Source organism: Dryas octopetala, chromosome 7, assembly GCF_963921425.1.
Source record: "Dryas octopetala chromosome 7, drDryOcto1.1, whole genome shotgun sequence".
NCBI lineage: Eukaryota > Viridiplantae > Streptophyta > Magnoliopsida > Rosales > Rosaceae > Dryas > Dryas octopetala.
The window spans coordinates 3,997,080-4,014,663 of record NC_141372.1 but is presented as its reverse complement, the minus strand read 5'-3'; the positions used below and the strand labels follow the sequence as shown (position 1 = coordinate 4,014,663).

The 17,584-nt window shown below is 34.9% G+C and overlaps 1 protein-coding gene across 1 annotated transcript; it reads right to left on the bottom strand.

Moving 5' to 3' along the window:
- Nucleotides 1–1,700: 1,700 nt before the first annotated feature.
- On the bottom strand, nt 1,701–6,984 carry LOC147278663 (autoinhibited Ca2+-ATPase 1). The gene is made up of 7 exons (XM_086249855.1): nt 6,362–6,984; nt 5,708–5,762; nt 3,632–5,583; nt 3,382–3,540; nt 2,903–3,074; nt 2,500–2,798; nt 1,701–2,276 (listed from the first exon to the last, which is right to left on the bottom strand). Exons 1-7 carry the CDS (start codon nt 6,536–6,538, stop codon nt 2,037–2,039), a joined length of 3,054 nt encoding a protein of 1,017 aa, XP_086105981.1. The 5' UTR covers nt 6,539–6,984; the 3' UTR covers nt 1,701–2,036.
- Between the last annotated feature and the right edge of the window lie 10,600 nt (nt 6,985–17,584).

The window sequence follows — 17,584 nt, the reverse complement described above, 5'->3', positions numbered from 1 at the left end:
ATTTTTCATTCTTGGGTTCAAAATTTTTTTTGCTGTGTTTGAAAAGGTTGAGAGCAATGTGGACTAAAAGGGATGATGGGGTGGCTCTGTTTGTGTGATTTGATTCTTATCTGTGTTGCATGTTGGCCATTAACAACAGCAAAGTTTTGTAGACGTGAATGTTTGGGACAATGCTCCTTTTTCCCTTTCATTGTTTTTCTATGTTGATCCTGTTTTGAATGAAGAGACTTTTGGATACAATGTGGTCTGTGGCTACATTTTTCCAAGCCAGGGTTCCCTATGTTGTATAATGGGACAATGGTTCCTTCTCTGTTTAATGGTACATGGTGTTGGCCCATTAGCCAAACATCCATAGCATGTAAAAGTATACAAATCACGCAGCTTAAGCTTTCACTTGAAGCTAAATTTTGCACTTTCACTAATGTTGCACTTTTGCATATTATTTCAGGCAATAAAACTTGAATTAGATACAGCAAAAGTCAAAAGAAAAGGAAAAAAAACGTTTGGCTTGGCTGTGCCAGGGAGTTGAGGGGTGTTGAAGGTTTTTCTATGTTGATCCTATTTTGAAGAGATTTTTGGATACGCTGTGGCTACAATGTTCCAGGCCAGGTTCCTTTTCTAAAATAGTACATGGTGTTGGCCCATTAACCGAACATCCATAGAGGCATGTACAAGTAGAGTGGGGCTAGTGCCCAAAAAAAAAAGTAGAGTGAGGCTATTCTGACTACTCTTATGTGCTGAGTTGACTACCCTAAAGAGAAAAGAAAGAAAGAGGAGACAGTGGCAGACTGTGGAGGAGGGCTGGGGCTGGGTTGGGAGGGGCAACGCTGGGGATGGGTGGCTGGGTTGTTAATGGTAGGGATGGGTTTTTTTTTCCTTTAATGCAAGGATAAAATAGAAAAAAAAAAAAAAAAAAAGATAGAGTAGTCAACTCAGTAGTTTAGGGTGGTCGGAATAACCCTCAGTCCCACCATACAAGTATTCAAGTCTTAAGGGTGTAGCAGTTTAAGCCCCTTTCACTTTGAAGCTAAATTTTGCACTTTCACGTAATGTTGAACTCTTGCATATGTTTCAGGAAATAAAACTTGCATTAAGTACAGCAAACAATCAAAAGAAAAAGGAAAAATGATTAACCCTTGTGTTGTCCTTGTAAGACATTATGCTGAAAACCAAGATTTGGGCAGATTGTATGGCATATCCTATTATTTGTTGCATCATTGATGCTGACAATAGATAAAATCACTAAGTAACACCTTTCACCCTATGTGTTGCACCAGATCAGAGATAGGGATTAGACAATATAGTATTGGCTACGCTAATCTCTGAGTCTCAAAGACTCACTCTCTCTCTAGTCTTGTCGTTTGTGGAGGGGTAGGTACTGAGCCATAAGCATAAGGCAAAAAAGGCTTATTGGCTATTTGGCTTGAGCAACAAAATTTAGGCAAAAAAGCAAAAAAGAATTCTACGAAACTAGTCAACTACATTCACTAAATAAGATTAGTAAGTTTTTACAATCTCTTAAAGAGGCCAATCTCTTTTTTCTGCGCCTCTGCTGGCTTTAGTGTTAGAAGGTGAAGAATGACTGTTAAGCTTGAACGAAGGCTGACAATACTTGTAGCGAGTATGAGTTTCAGTATTATATTTATGTGGTTTAATTATCAACAAGAACAAGAGCAATTAAGAGAAAAAGGGATGAGCACTCAAGGAAAGACCTGCATGATGATCAAACAAAACAATCAATCTGTTAACACGAATTAAATCCTTGTCAAAGTCTAGCTAGTTAGAAGTTAGAACAGGTATAACACGTATTGCAAATACATGTTCACAAAAATTGACATCTTTTCGGAAGTGGAGAGTACATCTTTTAGGCTTTTAGCCTTAAAATTTGCTAGCCTTTCAGACTTTTATAGTATGAAAGAATGATCTTTGAAATGATACTCCCGCATCATAATCGATGTATTGATATGATAAAACCTCCATCCATAGGCAAGTCCAGTCAAAAAGTACCTATTCAGTTTTCGTTGGACTCAGTCTCATCACACAGGAATAAATTTCAAAGCTGCTGAAACTGGCATGCCAAGGAATCCAAGTGAAACACTAACAAACCATTGCTGCAAACTGAGAGGAGATGTGCTTGCAAATGTGCCCAGGAACTCAATGATTAAGATTTGAAAGAAGACGGTGCAAGAGAGGACAGTCACAAACACATAGTTCTTCAATATGCCTTTAAAGACGTTTATCTTCTCCATTTCCCTAGAGCTGATCTCGTTGAAAACCTGAAAGAAACCAGTATTCCAATGTAAGTTATTATATAGTAACAGAGCAAAAACTAAATAGTCCAAGAAAAACAATCAATCATATCCTTTGCCTCTGTTACTTTTTCTCCATATTTGCAAGATATTTACTATCATATCTACTGGATTTGAATTCTACTGTTTCCAATACTCGGAGACATTAATAAGCACAGTATCATTGAGTTCCTGGCTGATTCATAATTACCTGACAGAAGACAAATGAGTTGAAAATGAGGGTGTTCAATATCAAATCAGAATCTGGACCAACAAGCTGAAAAGCTTCCTTTCCTCTAGTCTGTAGATACCATATTATCACAAACTGATACAGAGACTGCCCTAGGATATTCCTCCACATCACATTACTGATGAAGTTTCCTTTCCTACCAACTGGCATTCTATTCATCAAATCATCGTTAGGAGGCTCTGTGGCTAATGCAAGGGCTCCTAGAGTGTCCATGATCATGTTGACCCAGAGAAGCTGAACAGCGGTAAGGGGAGCATTTCCTAGGAGCATTATAAAGCCCAAAACAAAAGTTAGACATTAAAGGATTGTCATGAGAAAGAAAAAGTAACATAAATAAGAAAGAAAAATATTGCAATCTTCTTACCGGTTAAACAGGCTGAAGTAAAGTTGACAACAAGGGCAACCACATTAACAGTTAACTGGAACTGAACAAATTTCTGTATGTTTAAGTAAACAGAACGCCCCCATTTGGCCACAGTCACAATTGTAGAGAAGTTATCATCCAGAATTATCACATCAGCACTCTCTTTTGCGACCTGATATATCATATATATAGAACATGCTAAATTTAGTAATAAGATCATGTTGCTCTGATTTGCAAGGACTATGGTTTCCAATCAAATCCTACATGAACTGAATATCATAAATAGGTTAACTGGAAGGAGAATATAAAAATTATTAAATTTTTTTGAGTATCGAAGAAATTAAATAAGTCCGCTGTATTTTACCATATTATATCTAGAAAAAAGAAAATGATCGTTAAAAATGTGCAACTTCACAACATGAGAGAGAGAGAGAGAGTCTTTTCTTAGACACAAGAAGGAACAGCATCTCTGTAAATACCTCGGTTCCAGCAATGCCCATTGCAAGTCCAATATCAGCTTCATGAAGAGCTGGAGCATCGTTTGTACCATCACCAGTCACAGCAACAACTTCTTGAAAAGTGGTGCGCAAGTGTTTTACAAGGGTATGCTTATCCATTGGTGAAGATCGAGCCATTACCTGCACATAAAATAATATCAAACTGTGGTCAGCAGAAAAGTCACTTCTCATCAAAGGGAACTGCAAAATTAGAATAGTAAAGCAAATGCACCTGAATTTTTGGAATAATTGTTTGTAATTCCTCTTCACTCTTTTCACGAAATACTGGGCCTTCAATTGCTAAACCCCCATCAGTCAAAATTCCACATTCTCTTGCAATTGCTTTTGCAGTGTTTATGTTGTCTCCAGTAACCATCCTGACTGTAATACCAGCAGACCTACAAATCTCAACAGACTCCCTGACACCAGGACGAACTGGATCCTTGATTCCCACAATTCCTATACATGTATATCCACTGGGGGGAATAGGACTTTCAGCAGAGAACTCCATTCCGATGTCCATGTACGCGAGGCATAGAGTTCTAAGGGCTTCATTAGCAAATCTTTCTATGATACCATTCAAAAGATCGATGGATGCTTTATCAAGGGGAACAACCTCACCATTTGGACCCAGGAATTTGTCACATGCAGCCAAAACTATCTCAGAAGCACCTTTACAGTGCACCCGGAATCCACCTTCAGGAAGCTGTAGAACAACACCCATTCGCTTCTTCTCAGAATTGAAGGGTTCAACTTTCACAACTTTTGCTGCTTGTCGTGCTGCCTCAAAATCTCCACCAAGCAACATCCCAAATTCCAAAATAGCAGCCTCAGTGGGTGAACCCAGTATTTCAATCTTGTTATCTTTGTTTTTAACAACTTCTCCTCCAGTGTTCTTGAATATAGATTGAAGTAGAATTGTCAAAGCATAATTATGAATTTCAGAGCTCAAGTTAGAAGCTTCCTTAGAGCTTCCCACATCTTTGATTTTCCCACCAACGCAAGCTTTCACAACAGTCATGTGGTTAGTAGTCAGTGTCCCAGTCTTGTCACTACAGATAGTTGTAGCAGATCCCATTGTCTCACAAGCAGCCAAATGCCGGACAAGTGCCTTATCGTTCATCATCTTCTTCATGGCAAAAGCAAGGCTCAATGTCACAGCCAAAGGCAAACCTTCAGGCACGGCAACAACAACAATTGTAACAGCTATAGCAAAAAATTCCAAGATTTCCAATGCATCATCGCCAGACCATATCAAGTGGGATCCTTCTTGAAGCTTGCGGCTGAACAATCCTTGAACCAGTACAGCAAATGTCACAACAGCGAAAAACAGGCCTATCTTTCCAATGATGGTTGCCACGCCATTTAGTTTGACCTGCAAGGGGGTTTCATCATCACCTCCTTCACTAAGAGTAGCCATCAGTTTACCCCACTGGGTTCTCATTCCAACAGTAGTCACCAGCATCTTGCATGATCCATCTTGAACTTTAGTTCCAGAGAGGAGAAAAGGATTCACACCATTGACGTTAACTGGTTCACTCTCTCCAGTTAAACTGGATTCATTTATCAGCACAGAAAACCCAGAAACAAAAAGTCCATCAGCTGGGACCAGATCTCCAATATTGAGATTAACAATGTCACCAGGAAGTAGTTCATATATTGAGAGCTTCTGCCTAAATCCATTTCTAGTAACCTGAATTGTAATTTTTTTCTTCTCCCTCTCCAAGTCCTTGAACTGCAGGGACTGTCTATAATCGCTAGTGGCAGTGACAAACACAACAAGCAAAATGCTAGCAACAATTCCGAGTCCATCATGGGCACCCTTTGGCCATCCTTCTGTCATTATCCCAACAAGCAGAGAGACAAAGGCACAAACTGCAAGTATCATGAGGGTAGTGTCTTGAAGGGCTTCCCACACATAAAGAAAAAATCCACGGGATGGGCTTTCAGTGAATTTATTAACTCCATAAATTTCTTTTCTTTGATTCAACAATTTCTCAGAAGTAGAAATGCCATTGATAGTTGATGTTCCAAGCTTTTGTGCAATATCCTCAACACCACCGTGAAGTTTCAGCTTCTTCAACTCGCGGCCTTCAACAATGGATGCCAACTCCTCAGCACAAATTTCAAATCCTGCAGCTTTGACTTCCTCAGGCACAGTATATTCACTGGATGAACTTAGGCCTGCAGACGATGATTGGTTGAATCAAATTTGAAAAAACAAATATTTAGATAAATAAAAGAGAATTTATGTTTTTTGTTTAAAAAATAGAACCAACTTTATTACTGAGTATGTTAAGGTTCTTACCATGGATAAACTGAAGTGCAGCTTGTGAAACCAAAACTGCAACTCTAAACTTCTCCTATTATTTCAACCGAAGAAGAAAGAAGGAAAAGATAAGTAAATACAAGTCCATAGTCAGAAATATAGTTTTTAATGACAGTAAGAAACATAATGTCTACATATGGTAGGATAAAGTTTATCTGTCCATTTTACTCTTTTATGAGAGAGCTTGCTTTCTTAGTTCATGATACAGCAACTACGGTTCTATGAACACCCATTCAACTACTGGATCTATGAAACGAATGGCTTATTCAGCATCTACTACATTTTCGTTCGCTTAGCTAAACTAACATCTCATAACGAAACCTTTTCAAATTTGGAGAGATGATCTTCGCTACATTTAAAGTACTATGTGCTCAAGATCTACTTTCCATACATTTAAAGACTTTGATTTTGTTAAGCATGTAAACAACTAAACGCAAATCTACAAGTACGCAGAGAATGAAAGTTAACTTAAATCAATCAGAAATTTGGACCAACTCTTCCTTCTGAAGAATAAAGATAATTTTTATCTATTCTAACATTCGTTTACAAGTAACCTTTTAACGGCAAACACGAAATTTTCTCAGGAACCAATCGGAAAAAAAAAATAAACCAAAAATAGAAAGCCATTAAAACCTGATTGGAGCGTCGAATAGCCTCAGCCTCGAAACGCTTGGAGAGATTCGCAGTGAAGCGGAACCTCCGTTTCCGATTCTTAACAAGCCAACAAGCCTGCCTCCATCTCTGAAGCGCTTCAGACGACGAGTTCTTGGGCTCCAAATCAAAGTCCTCGTTCAAAATAAAGCTCTCCATCTCCCCCAAACCAACAACCTCTCACGCTCTTCTACACTAAATACTTACACACAGAACCCTTCGCCTTTACTCATTCAAGCACCACAACCACGACCACCACCAAAAAAATTCAAAGGCTGCAGACGGCAGACCGAACCAAGTCTTGGAAAACTTTACTTACAGTGCCTGGGATCGAATTCCAGGACTTTGAATCCGGTCCCTGATTTGCTCAAATATTCCGCCGTACACTACCTAAGAACGGCTTTTTGACAAAGTAGCCACTAAATTAGAATAGGACCGGAAGTGACTTGAAAATCAGACCTGGTCTTCCAATCTCTCGCTCATTTACACTTGCTGGTTCTTTTGGTTATGGCTAAAAGCTGAAGAGACAGAGAGACTGTGCGTTGACTGTTTAGCTCTCATCAACGATCACATTTTCGAGAAGGTTTCGACGTTTCAAACTTCAAGTTTCAACTACCATTTCAGATTTTACTTCGGAGTGGTTGAAGGGAGAGAGAAAGATAGAGTGACGGAGTGGGTACAAATGTCATTTTTCATTTTTTGGTAGAGTAGGTGTAAATATCTTTGCCGCGTGAGATATAGGTTTATACCGCGTGCCGCGTGGTAATTGTGGAATTTCAGGAATTTCAATTTATTTAATGCTTTGTGATTGGCAGAATGGCAGGTAAACTTTGATTCCTGTTTTCCCATGTGGGGAAGTTTGATTGGAAGTTGCCGGCCAATTGGATACTGCCAGAGTGTACAGTATTAATTGGACGTCGGCCCCATTACTATGGATCTGGACGGCCTTGACCATGATGGATACCACATGGGAGTATGGAACGAACTGGCGTTTTATTTATGCAACTTTTCAATTTTCTATTGAACAAAGTCACCTCACCTTTTCAAAATTTTAATTTCAATAATGTTGACGTATAATTAGAATTATTTATTTTTTAAATAATATATTAAAGATCTTCTTTGAAAAAAAAATTAAATTAATCAAAAATAATTTAATTATATAACTGTTATCAATTAAATAAAAAATAGATAATTTTCAATTAAAGAGTAATTTTTTTACCAAATTTTTGATTTTTTTTATTTAATCGACAACAGATATTAACCAAACGATTCTAATTGAATTAATTTTTTGTATAAAATATTTATAATAGATTATTTAAAAAATAAACAGTTTCAATTATGCACCGACATTGTCGAAATCAGAATTTGTGAGGGTGAGATAACCTTGAGGTACCCCAAGGGGTGACCCAAGTATTGTTCTTTTCTATTTATATAAGATCTAAAAAAATCAATTTTCTAATAAAATATACACATTTAGTCCCATTCTACATTTCTACTTAACAAAGAAAAGAAAATTGTTTATGAGAAATGTTAGTTATCTTTTCTTATGTGTCTTATTTGTTCTTCTATCTATTATGCAATGTAGTCTTATAGTTTGTTTTATAGATAAGTTTTTAAATATTATCTTTGCAAAAAAATAATCGAGTTAAAAATCGTTTAGTTATTTAATTGTTATTTAAATCGTTCATTTATTTTATGACAATTAAAATATTAAATAATATTAAATTTAATTAATTTTTAAATATATAGTATTTAAATCATAATTTAAAAAATGAACAGTTCTAATGGTAAAACCTACACTACAAAATAGATAATAGAAGAAATAAAAACACAAAGAGGGGTCACAATTACTCACAAAAGAGAAAGCTACTATAATTCATAAATGTTTATTGTTTCCATTCATGCTATTTTAGCACTTAAAAGGGCTTGTTTGACTAAATGATTCAAAGTACAGTCAAAAACACATTTTTCTAATGCTGAAGCAGCTGAACATCATTTTAAATGTTCCCTCCTGTAAATTCAAACTTTGTTAGTTGGAAAACTGTTTACTGGCACGTTTTTATCAAATTTCAAGTTTTTCAAATCATAAGTTTGTTTTGGTAAAACTGTAAAAGGCAACGTTTTGCACAATTTTACTTTTTAAAAAATTTCGCTCAGCATGCCCATACCATCCCCACTAAATATTGTAGGGTCCAAATGTAAAAATATTGGTTAAGACTTAAGAGTAACATATAAATGTTACAAACTTTTTTTTTCTTTTTTACAAACATCTTTCATATTGTTGTAGTAGTATGCATGTAATTTCTCAAAAAAAGGAGAACATTTTTCCATGAAGAGACACAGTGATTATGTAGCCGGCTTTACGATGAAAGCGGAAGCCAAATTGGACAACATAAAATAAGATGGATGATATTTTCTATAATATATTTTGCACCCCTCAAATTATATACGTCCATTTTCACATATACTATTACATATACTTGAAATTTGGATGAAAGTGGACAACATATAACTATATAAGTATATGTCGCTTTTCACATATATTCTTTATTTTTATAATATAATAAGATAGTTATGTGATTGATTGAGTGGTCCTTCATGCTTTGTTGGTTGTGTGCAAGCATGTGCCCTGCAAATTGAGAGAGGATTCCTTACCCGGCATGATGGCACCATACTAGTATCAGACTTTGGATCTTAGCCCTTGAATGAATCTAATGGTTTCATATTTATTCTCATCCAAAAAAAATAATATATTTTTTTTTTGGTAACCCACCACCCACCCACCCACCCTCTCTTTCTCTGCTCTGTTTTTCCTACTCCTTCTCTTTCCCCTTTGTCGCCCAGCCCCAACTCGGCCCACCCGCACCCGAGCCTCACCAGGACCCTTCTCCGGCCGGCAACGATCCCCCTCCCGGCGCCGGCGACCGCCCTCCATTTCTCTTTACCCGTGACCCCCCTCCAAGTCTCCAAAACTTCAACCTTATCGGGATTTCGTTTTGGTGAGCGACGGTTTCGGGATCTTACGTCAACATATCAATGCATTCCACATATCAAATCAATCCATTTGTCAAATACAAATATATACACATTTGATTCCTTTCCAAATTCATCAAAAATTCTTTTACATCCTTATCCAATATCCAATCTTTAATTTGATACAAAAACTAATTCCCATTCCAACCTCAAAGAGCTCTGATATATAAGCAAGGCAGTGAAAGTTTCACTGTGGAAGAGCAAGACCAATCTTCTTCAACTTCATTTTGGATTGGTGGTGTTGCTGAAAGCAGCATAGTAGAATCAGTAAGAGTTGGGTTTTGCTTGTTCCAGTGGCAGATTACTCTCTCCCCCAGGATTCTTATTTTCTTGGATTTGACTGTTCTACTCAATAAGTTACAAATCCCTCACTCTTTTACACTGGTTTGCCTTTGATTCTCCTCAGAAAATCAGAAATACCCATATCACCAATTCACAATTTTGATTGGTTAATGGTTGTGAGGTTGTGGGTAATCATTGTTTTACTGCATTTGAAGAAGGGGGGTCACGGGTACAGAGAAATGGAGAGGGGTCGCCGGCGCCGGGAGGGGGATCATTGCCGGCCGGAGTGGGGTGCGGGTGGGCCGAGTTGGGGCTGGGCGACAAAGAGGAAAGAGAAGGAGAGGGGAAAAGAGAGCAGAGAAAGAGAGGGTGGGTGGTGGGTTACCAAAATAAAATAAAATAAAATAAAAATTTTTTTTATGAGAATAAATATGAAACCATTAGATTCATTCAAGGCTAAGATCCAAAGTCTGGTACCATCATGCCGGGTAAGGAATCCGCTCTCCTGCAAATTTCACAGTTCTCCTCCCTTGGAGTTGAGAATGATGATGGATAATCCTTCCATTTATAAAAAAAGTAAGATGGATCATAAGCCCAATGGCCCAAAAGAAATTTATAGTTTTCTTATTACATTCTAAATCAATGACCCTTAGGCCCAAAAGAAACAATGGATGGACTCAAATTTCCTTCTTCTTTTTTGTATGAGTTCAATTATTTTTATTTGACCAAAGAAAAAAAACACATGCGTATTTCAGAATTCAAACTTTGATAGGCATAATTGCATAAACATAAAATTAAGATGAGATTGTCACTTAAGAGATAGAACAGTAAGTGAAACACTAAGCAGACGACAAAATGGAAACCCCACAATCTTACGTGTGTGGACATAACATATGTATCTACCAATGCACGCGTGCAGGACATGCACAATCTAATCACATTCAAATTTTATAGCATTTCACATTAGAAAATATTAAGATTGTTGTCTTTTTATCCGTTTGTGTCTCTTCTCTACTTTATGATCATTCACTAAAGTTCTCTAGCCATGTAAATGACTCGGGAGATTTTATGTGCTTAATTAGGAGATGCCAAAATTACATATATACCCTGTTCAATAGGAGAAGACTATGTCAGGATACTGGCAACCCACCATAATAGAACTAAGATATGAAAGTTCCTCATTCAATCATGCCAAGTACAGATGTGAGTATGTGACCATGTACAGGTGACATACAATTGTATTTAATAGTTGAAAACTTAGATATTGATAGTAAAAAATTGAACCTGTCAACTTTTAATAGTCGAAAAATAGTCGTATATTATTTAATAATGATATATTAAATTTTTTCTCAATAACTAACAATAGACTACAACACAATACTTGAAATCATTTTGAGAGTTTACATATACATGAAATCATTTGCAAACATCATGTATTGATAATTTTTTGAAAATTTGGATTTGAGACTATAATATTTAGGGAGTGCCAATAATTTGAGACTATAATTTTAAAAAATAATTAGGTTTGGGTCATTTAGAAAAATAGTTTTTAAATGACGACTGGAGGTGTTTTAAAATTTATAAGAAAATCATTGTAATTCGTAATAAAGTCCTTTAATTTATATTTTTTTAATTCATAATAAAGTCTTTTTAATTTATAAAAAAATTATTTTAATTCATAATAAAGTTTTTCCCCGATTTGAAGGGTATTTCTCTTAATTTGAAGGGTATTTTCCCTCTTAAGGTGTAGAGGATGCATGTTAGATTTTAACTTTAAAATTTTAAGCGTCAAAGAAGAAAAAAAAAATTTATTAAAAATCTTAAATCACTACTCTAAGAAATACTCATAAAATATATTAGACTTTAAGTCTCCCTAATTTTAATAGTTAATTATTATCCTTAACATGTTAATTGGGAATTATGTACCATTGGTTATGGATGCCCCACAGGGCAACAACTACCATTAATTTGACATCCATGAGGAGTACCAAAAACAAATAATTTTCTGTTAGTTTCCACTTCTTTTAATACATTAAAGTCAAAAATGTACTATCATGTTATTTGTAATCTTCTTTAACAACTCGTTAAACACATCTTGTCCTATATATAGTAAATTGCCTAATAAGGACGAGAGTAATACACTACATTCCAAACATGAGGGAAACTTGTGTGTATCACAAAAAAACACTGAAATGTGCCGTATATACATGAGAAGAGAATTATGCAAACCGATAAATTCAGCCATTCAGGACCTTGAATATCTTGTTTATCGAAAAGAAATGATATTTAGAGTGAAATCAGATTTGAATCATTTGATAAATATAATATTTGTAAATAATATAGCAAATGCAGTAAATATAGCATTGCCATTTCTTTAAAAAAAAAATATGTAGTCTTAAATTAATTATAAGAGGAGGAAATTGGTTCGAATGTGCACCTTATCCAAGTACATCGAATCTAAGTGAAGGCGAAAAAAGCAACACAAAGTGACCTCATAGCTCATAGCTCATAGCTAGCGTGGAAAAGCATTGGAGTGGGAGGCAAAAGAGTGTACACGCGTGCTTTGAGAAAATAAATCTGACTGTCTGAGTGCATGAGATTTCTTTATCTCTTAATTAATACATGTTGGGGTGTGATGGAAAAGTGGAAGACGTGGCATGCGAATGGACTTGGAAGCAAGCTCAAAAGTTAAAAGTACAACTAATGGAATTATGTCGAAAATCGCTTCAACTAATTCTCTTATCTAATTAATGATACGAGGATTATTCAAGTTTATGTCTTTTTTATCTTGATTTTATGTTTACGTTTAAAATAACGTAGTTTTAAAATTTAAAAGTTAATATTTTGAATTAAAAATCTACTATTGATAATTTATGTTTAAAAGATAATTATATAAAAATTTAAAATGACATAATTTTAAATATAAACACAAAATTAATACCGAAAACATTAGTACATGAGTTGAACGACCCTGTTTTCTTTTTTCAGTTCAACAATAATTAGTAGTACACTTTTTTTTTGCCCTTTCTGAAATATAATGATGGACTTGGACCCTTAACTTAAAAAGAATATTAAGGATGTTGTTTGTACCATACAATATTTATCCGTTGGTTCATGCAACATGAAAAGCCACTTAGGAGATAGTGGAGAAGGAAAACAATTCAAGTGCTACATTATTCCACTCTAAATATATGAGTGGATATGGCTTTGACATAATCGGTCACTGAATGCCGAATCCAGACCTGCCCCGTAGCTTTTACCATGAGAAATTCATCATTTTCTTAAAGTTAAAGTCGTTTTCATAGAATCATAGCTAAAACAACCAATTAAATTGATATGAGTTTTAAGTTAAATTGTGAATCAAATTACACATTCTGAATTTGTATATTTAAGCCCAAACAGTAAAATGGCTATTACATTTAGCCTAAAGATTTTTTTTTTATTTAGGCCCATTTTTTAATTTTGTATGTCTATTTTACTGCTTAAGGTAAATAATGAAAATCAACTAAGAATCAATAAATTTATGCATTTATTACTTTTAATTTTGAATTTTAAAAATTTTTATTCCCTAATATTAATTTATGACGCACTTACATTTAATTCAAATACACAACTATCATGAGCATGTTAAACAAATATATACGTATAATTTATCTACTATATAGATAAAATTAAAGAAATGAACAAGTAAGCCTCCAAAATTTAAGAGAATAAAAAAATAATAAAATCAACACAAAAACGAACCTATTCCTAAGGTATATAATCACAATATTTTTTCATAGTCGTTCAATGTAACAGTATATCAGAAAATTAACATAACTATATTAATTTCAATACCTAATCTATAGGTAACAAAGCCTTTACTTGTGTAACATTCTCGTACACAAACTCACTCAATCTCATTGTTCTTTCCCAACGTCCCCATAAGGTATACAAATCGACAAAAAATTCATAACAACATTTCATCAAGAATCTAAACAACATCACCTAACACACTCCAAATAGTCATCTAAACTCTATAATCAACTCCACTAAAAATTCAAACTCCTCATGAAGTGTATAAACCAAAGGTATCCCCATCCAAAATAAGTATATATATAAACTCAAAAGCACAAAGTATATATCATCACTTCTAACTCAGGTAAAAAATAATAGAAGAATAAAAAACTTCTATATCAAGTCAAATAAATAAGAAGAATATAAATTTGGCTCATGTAAAGAAAAAGATGAAAGAAGGAGAAGATACTTTTTTGCTCAGGTTATAATTTAAAAAGGTTAAAACAAGATGGGGACGTAAAGAAGGAGAAAATTATACATCTAAATCATGACAAAAAAATAAAAAGAAGATGAAAGATGAAACAAGAGTAAAGAATACGAAGATGATTAAAGAAGAACGATGACAATTTTATTTTTCTTATTATCAGAAGTTTCAAGAAAAATATACAAACACGTTATGCATATATATATATATTTGAAAAATTATAACACACTGTCATTATGTAAGAACATTCAAAATTCAAACTTACAACTTTTTTTTTTTAGAATAAAGCATATTATTGCATTAAAACAGCCAAAAAGGCAGAGAGAATACAAAATATGAGCCCAAAGGCTTACAATAAAACAAAAACCCACAAAAATGGAGCAGAAAAGCCCATAGAAAATCTAAAATCTCATAACATCGGCATTGAGCAGATACTATAGCTACCAAACGGAGCCAGAGAGGCACCGTAGGAATTAGCGAACTAGTCACGTTTGGGTTCACGATTCTACCAACATCTCTAAGTCAAGGCTGACAATAGCGCAAAGTGGCAGATCGAGCAGTAGTAACCGGTAAAAAAAATTTAATTGTCAAAATCATAATTGTTAATTGACAATTGCTTAAAATATGGTATTCATTAATTCAACATTAAAATGCATATATATATTTTTAAATGATGACACACTGCCATTATGTAAGAACATATTCAAAATTCAAAATTACAACTTGAAATGGAAAAAATTTAATTGTCAAAATCATAATTGTTAATTAACAATTGTTTAAAATATGGTATTCATTAATTCAACATTAAAAGTTACTATTTGAAAACATATAGAAACAATATGGGGTTGTTGAGTAATAGAGTGACACATCAAAACCTATAGAAGGAAAGTAATCCAACGTGACATTAATCAAAATGAGTTTAAATTGAAAGTGAAAAACCCTTGGGTTTTAGTCATTTATAGCTTTTGGGTTTATTTCTAATTATTTCTATAAAAAATAGTATCAAATTCGGATTCACCATAGTTTAATTTGCTCATTCCCATGCATGTTCAAATACCATAAATTAGATACAAAGAACACATGCATTTATGTGTGTGCATGAAACACACAGCCCATAATGCCATATGCACGCGTGTCCCATATGAGTAGCTAGACCAGTCAAGAATACGAGATCGAAAGATGCTAAATACCAAACCAAACAAAGTATATAGAAAAGAAAGACCCAAAAAGCAAAGTAGATAAGATAAGCTTATGCCTTATTTATATATATATATATGTAGACTTCTTATGATGAGGTATATTCTATTGGAGCCCATACGAGTCGTTTTGTGTCAATCTGAACCATTCAATTTTTACATCTCCATAGATAGATCATCCTTGCAAAAAATTAGTCAAATCGGAAATCATTTGACTATCTAACTTTGATTAAATAAATAGACGAACCAAATATTTTCGATGAAACCGTCCATTTGTTTTATCAAAGTTAGATAGACAAATGATTTCTGATTTTGCTAATTTTTTACAAGAATGATCTATCAATGAAGATGATCCTTGCGAATGGTTCGAATCGACACAAAACCACTCGTGTGGGCCCCAACAAGGTCATACCTCAACAAAAAGAGATTTAAGCCATGAATTACTACATATATGCATACCATTCTTGACTCGGAGCTCTTCCCCTAGCTATATAACATGTGTCATTGTTAGGTATGACTGTATGAGATGGGGATTGGGGACCCAACTTTTATAATCCACCTGGAAAGCTTTATAGGTCGTGTCCTCACACGCCCTTATCCGATTAATGTTAAGCCTACTTTCTAATTAAGTAGGCTATAGCTAACTAGCTAATTTTTTTAGCTTTGCATATTCCAGAAATCATGACTTTGGATGAAGTCATTGGCTTAGTTTGTTTAGATTGTAACGGATGTTAGGTATGTCTTTGTTATTACTCACGTCTTACATTAATCTCTATTAAAAAAAGGTTCATTCATATTTAATGCGCCGTATATTACATACAAGAGTTTAACTTTGATTAAAATTAGTGGTTAAGAAAAATATTGTACAACTGTAAGAGAAAGATGTGTTAGTACGTTTGGCTTATTGGGATGAAGAGTCTTTGTCAAAGAATGTGAAATTTTGAAAAGAGACGTCGAAAAATGTAGGAGGATTTAATGGAGAATGTCAATTTTATAGCCAATTATGATCGAGCTGGATGCGGCAACGAGAAGAAGAGGGACCATATTGATAATATTCAGTATATTTCTTTATTTTTTGGGGGATTGATCGAAGGCTACGGCTACCCCACCATCCATTGAATCAGATTCCTCTGTACTTCTGTAGCCAACCCTACCCTACACTCATCTTCTAGTACATGGAGATATATTCTACGTTAAACCCTAGTCCATTGGTCTTAAACTATAGGGTGCGTTGGACTGATATCCACCGTTGATCCAAATGCTCAACGGCTGTGATCGACCTGAAGAGACAATCGTACCATTTCTGGGTAGCTTCTCTGACAGTAGTACTAGCATGTGCACATCGTCTTTTTATTCTGGTTCAGAATTGAGTTCCTGTGTTCCACACCGAGGTGTCGATCCTTATCATGCTACTGTACATTCTGTCAGCAATTGTACTAGAATAGCATATATAATCATCACGTACGTAGTGAACAAATCAGCGGTACAAGCAGCGCCGCGTGGCACAAGTAGCATTCTTATCCATGGATTGATTGAGCTTTTCAGGCTGTGCCAGTTTTTGATCTGCTAGAACAACTTTACTTCTTTTAATTTGAAGTTCTATATCCCTGTATATGAGCTTCATTGATTGTGAATGAGTTAATAAATTTCAAATATTATGAATGGTTTCTTTGAAAGGGTAAGTTTTGAGTAGAGTAGTGCAATAAATGCTATATACCATAAGGCAGCCTTTTAAAACAGACATTCCTCATAGTGATTGCAATTTCTGTATTAGTTGTGATTGAAGCATTTGCTTGCCTCTACACCTAAGGTTAGGTCTGTGTAGTGTGTACAATTCTTTTCTCATGTACAGCCTTTCCCTCAAAATCTACAACCCAATAAGCCAAGTTCTAACTGGATGTCTTTTTCTCCTTTTTGGTCTGAGTTCTAATGGGATGTTAAGCATGAACAGAAACCCCCAAATTGGAATCTCCATTACTAATTTTAGAATCCCAACAAGCCAACCATCCTACCCATTCAGGATGAATACCAGTGTAACTTTCAACAACACAAAAACAATTAATTTTAACAACCCATTTGCTTCCGTTATTATTTCAACCACCCCTCTTCGATCTCTCCTGCTTACCAATCCCAGAATTTAACACCTTGCTTATTTTATTTTCTTACATTGTTTTAATTTTTGAGTATTAATTATAAAAGAAAATTAAGAGGAGAAAAAAAGAGTTCAGCTAAGATGACATGGGGCCACAGCTTTTAAGGCCAAGACCGAAGGAGATCACACATGAAGGCCTATCTGGCTATCTCACACTCACACGATGATAAAAGCTAATTTGTCAAAAACGTGTAGCTCTGGACAAAACGCAAAGGAGTATTAAAACAAGGCTGTCACAATATCCATCACAATTCTCACTCACAGACTCACAGTCACAAGAC

Bases quoted from the DNA above. Each gene is read 5' to 3' on its own strand.
- LOC147278663 (XM_086249855.1), bottom strand. From the start codon at position 6,538: ATGGAGAGCTTTATTTTGAACGAGGACTTTGATTTGGAGCCCAAGAAC. The intron at 3,075-3,381 runs GTATTTACAGAG...ATGATATATCAG, and splicing joins TGGGCATTGCTGGAACCGAG to GTCGCAAAAGAGAGTGCTGA. The intron at 2,799-2,902 runs GTAAGAAGATTG...TAATGCTCCTAG, and splicing joins TACTTCAGCCTGTTTAACCG to GAAATGCTCCCCTTACCGCT.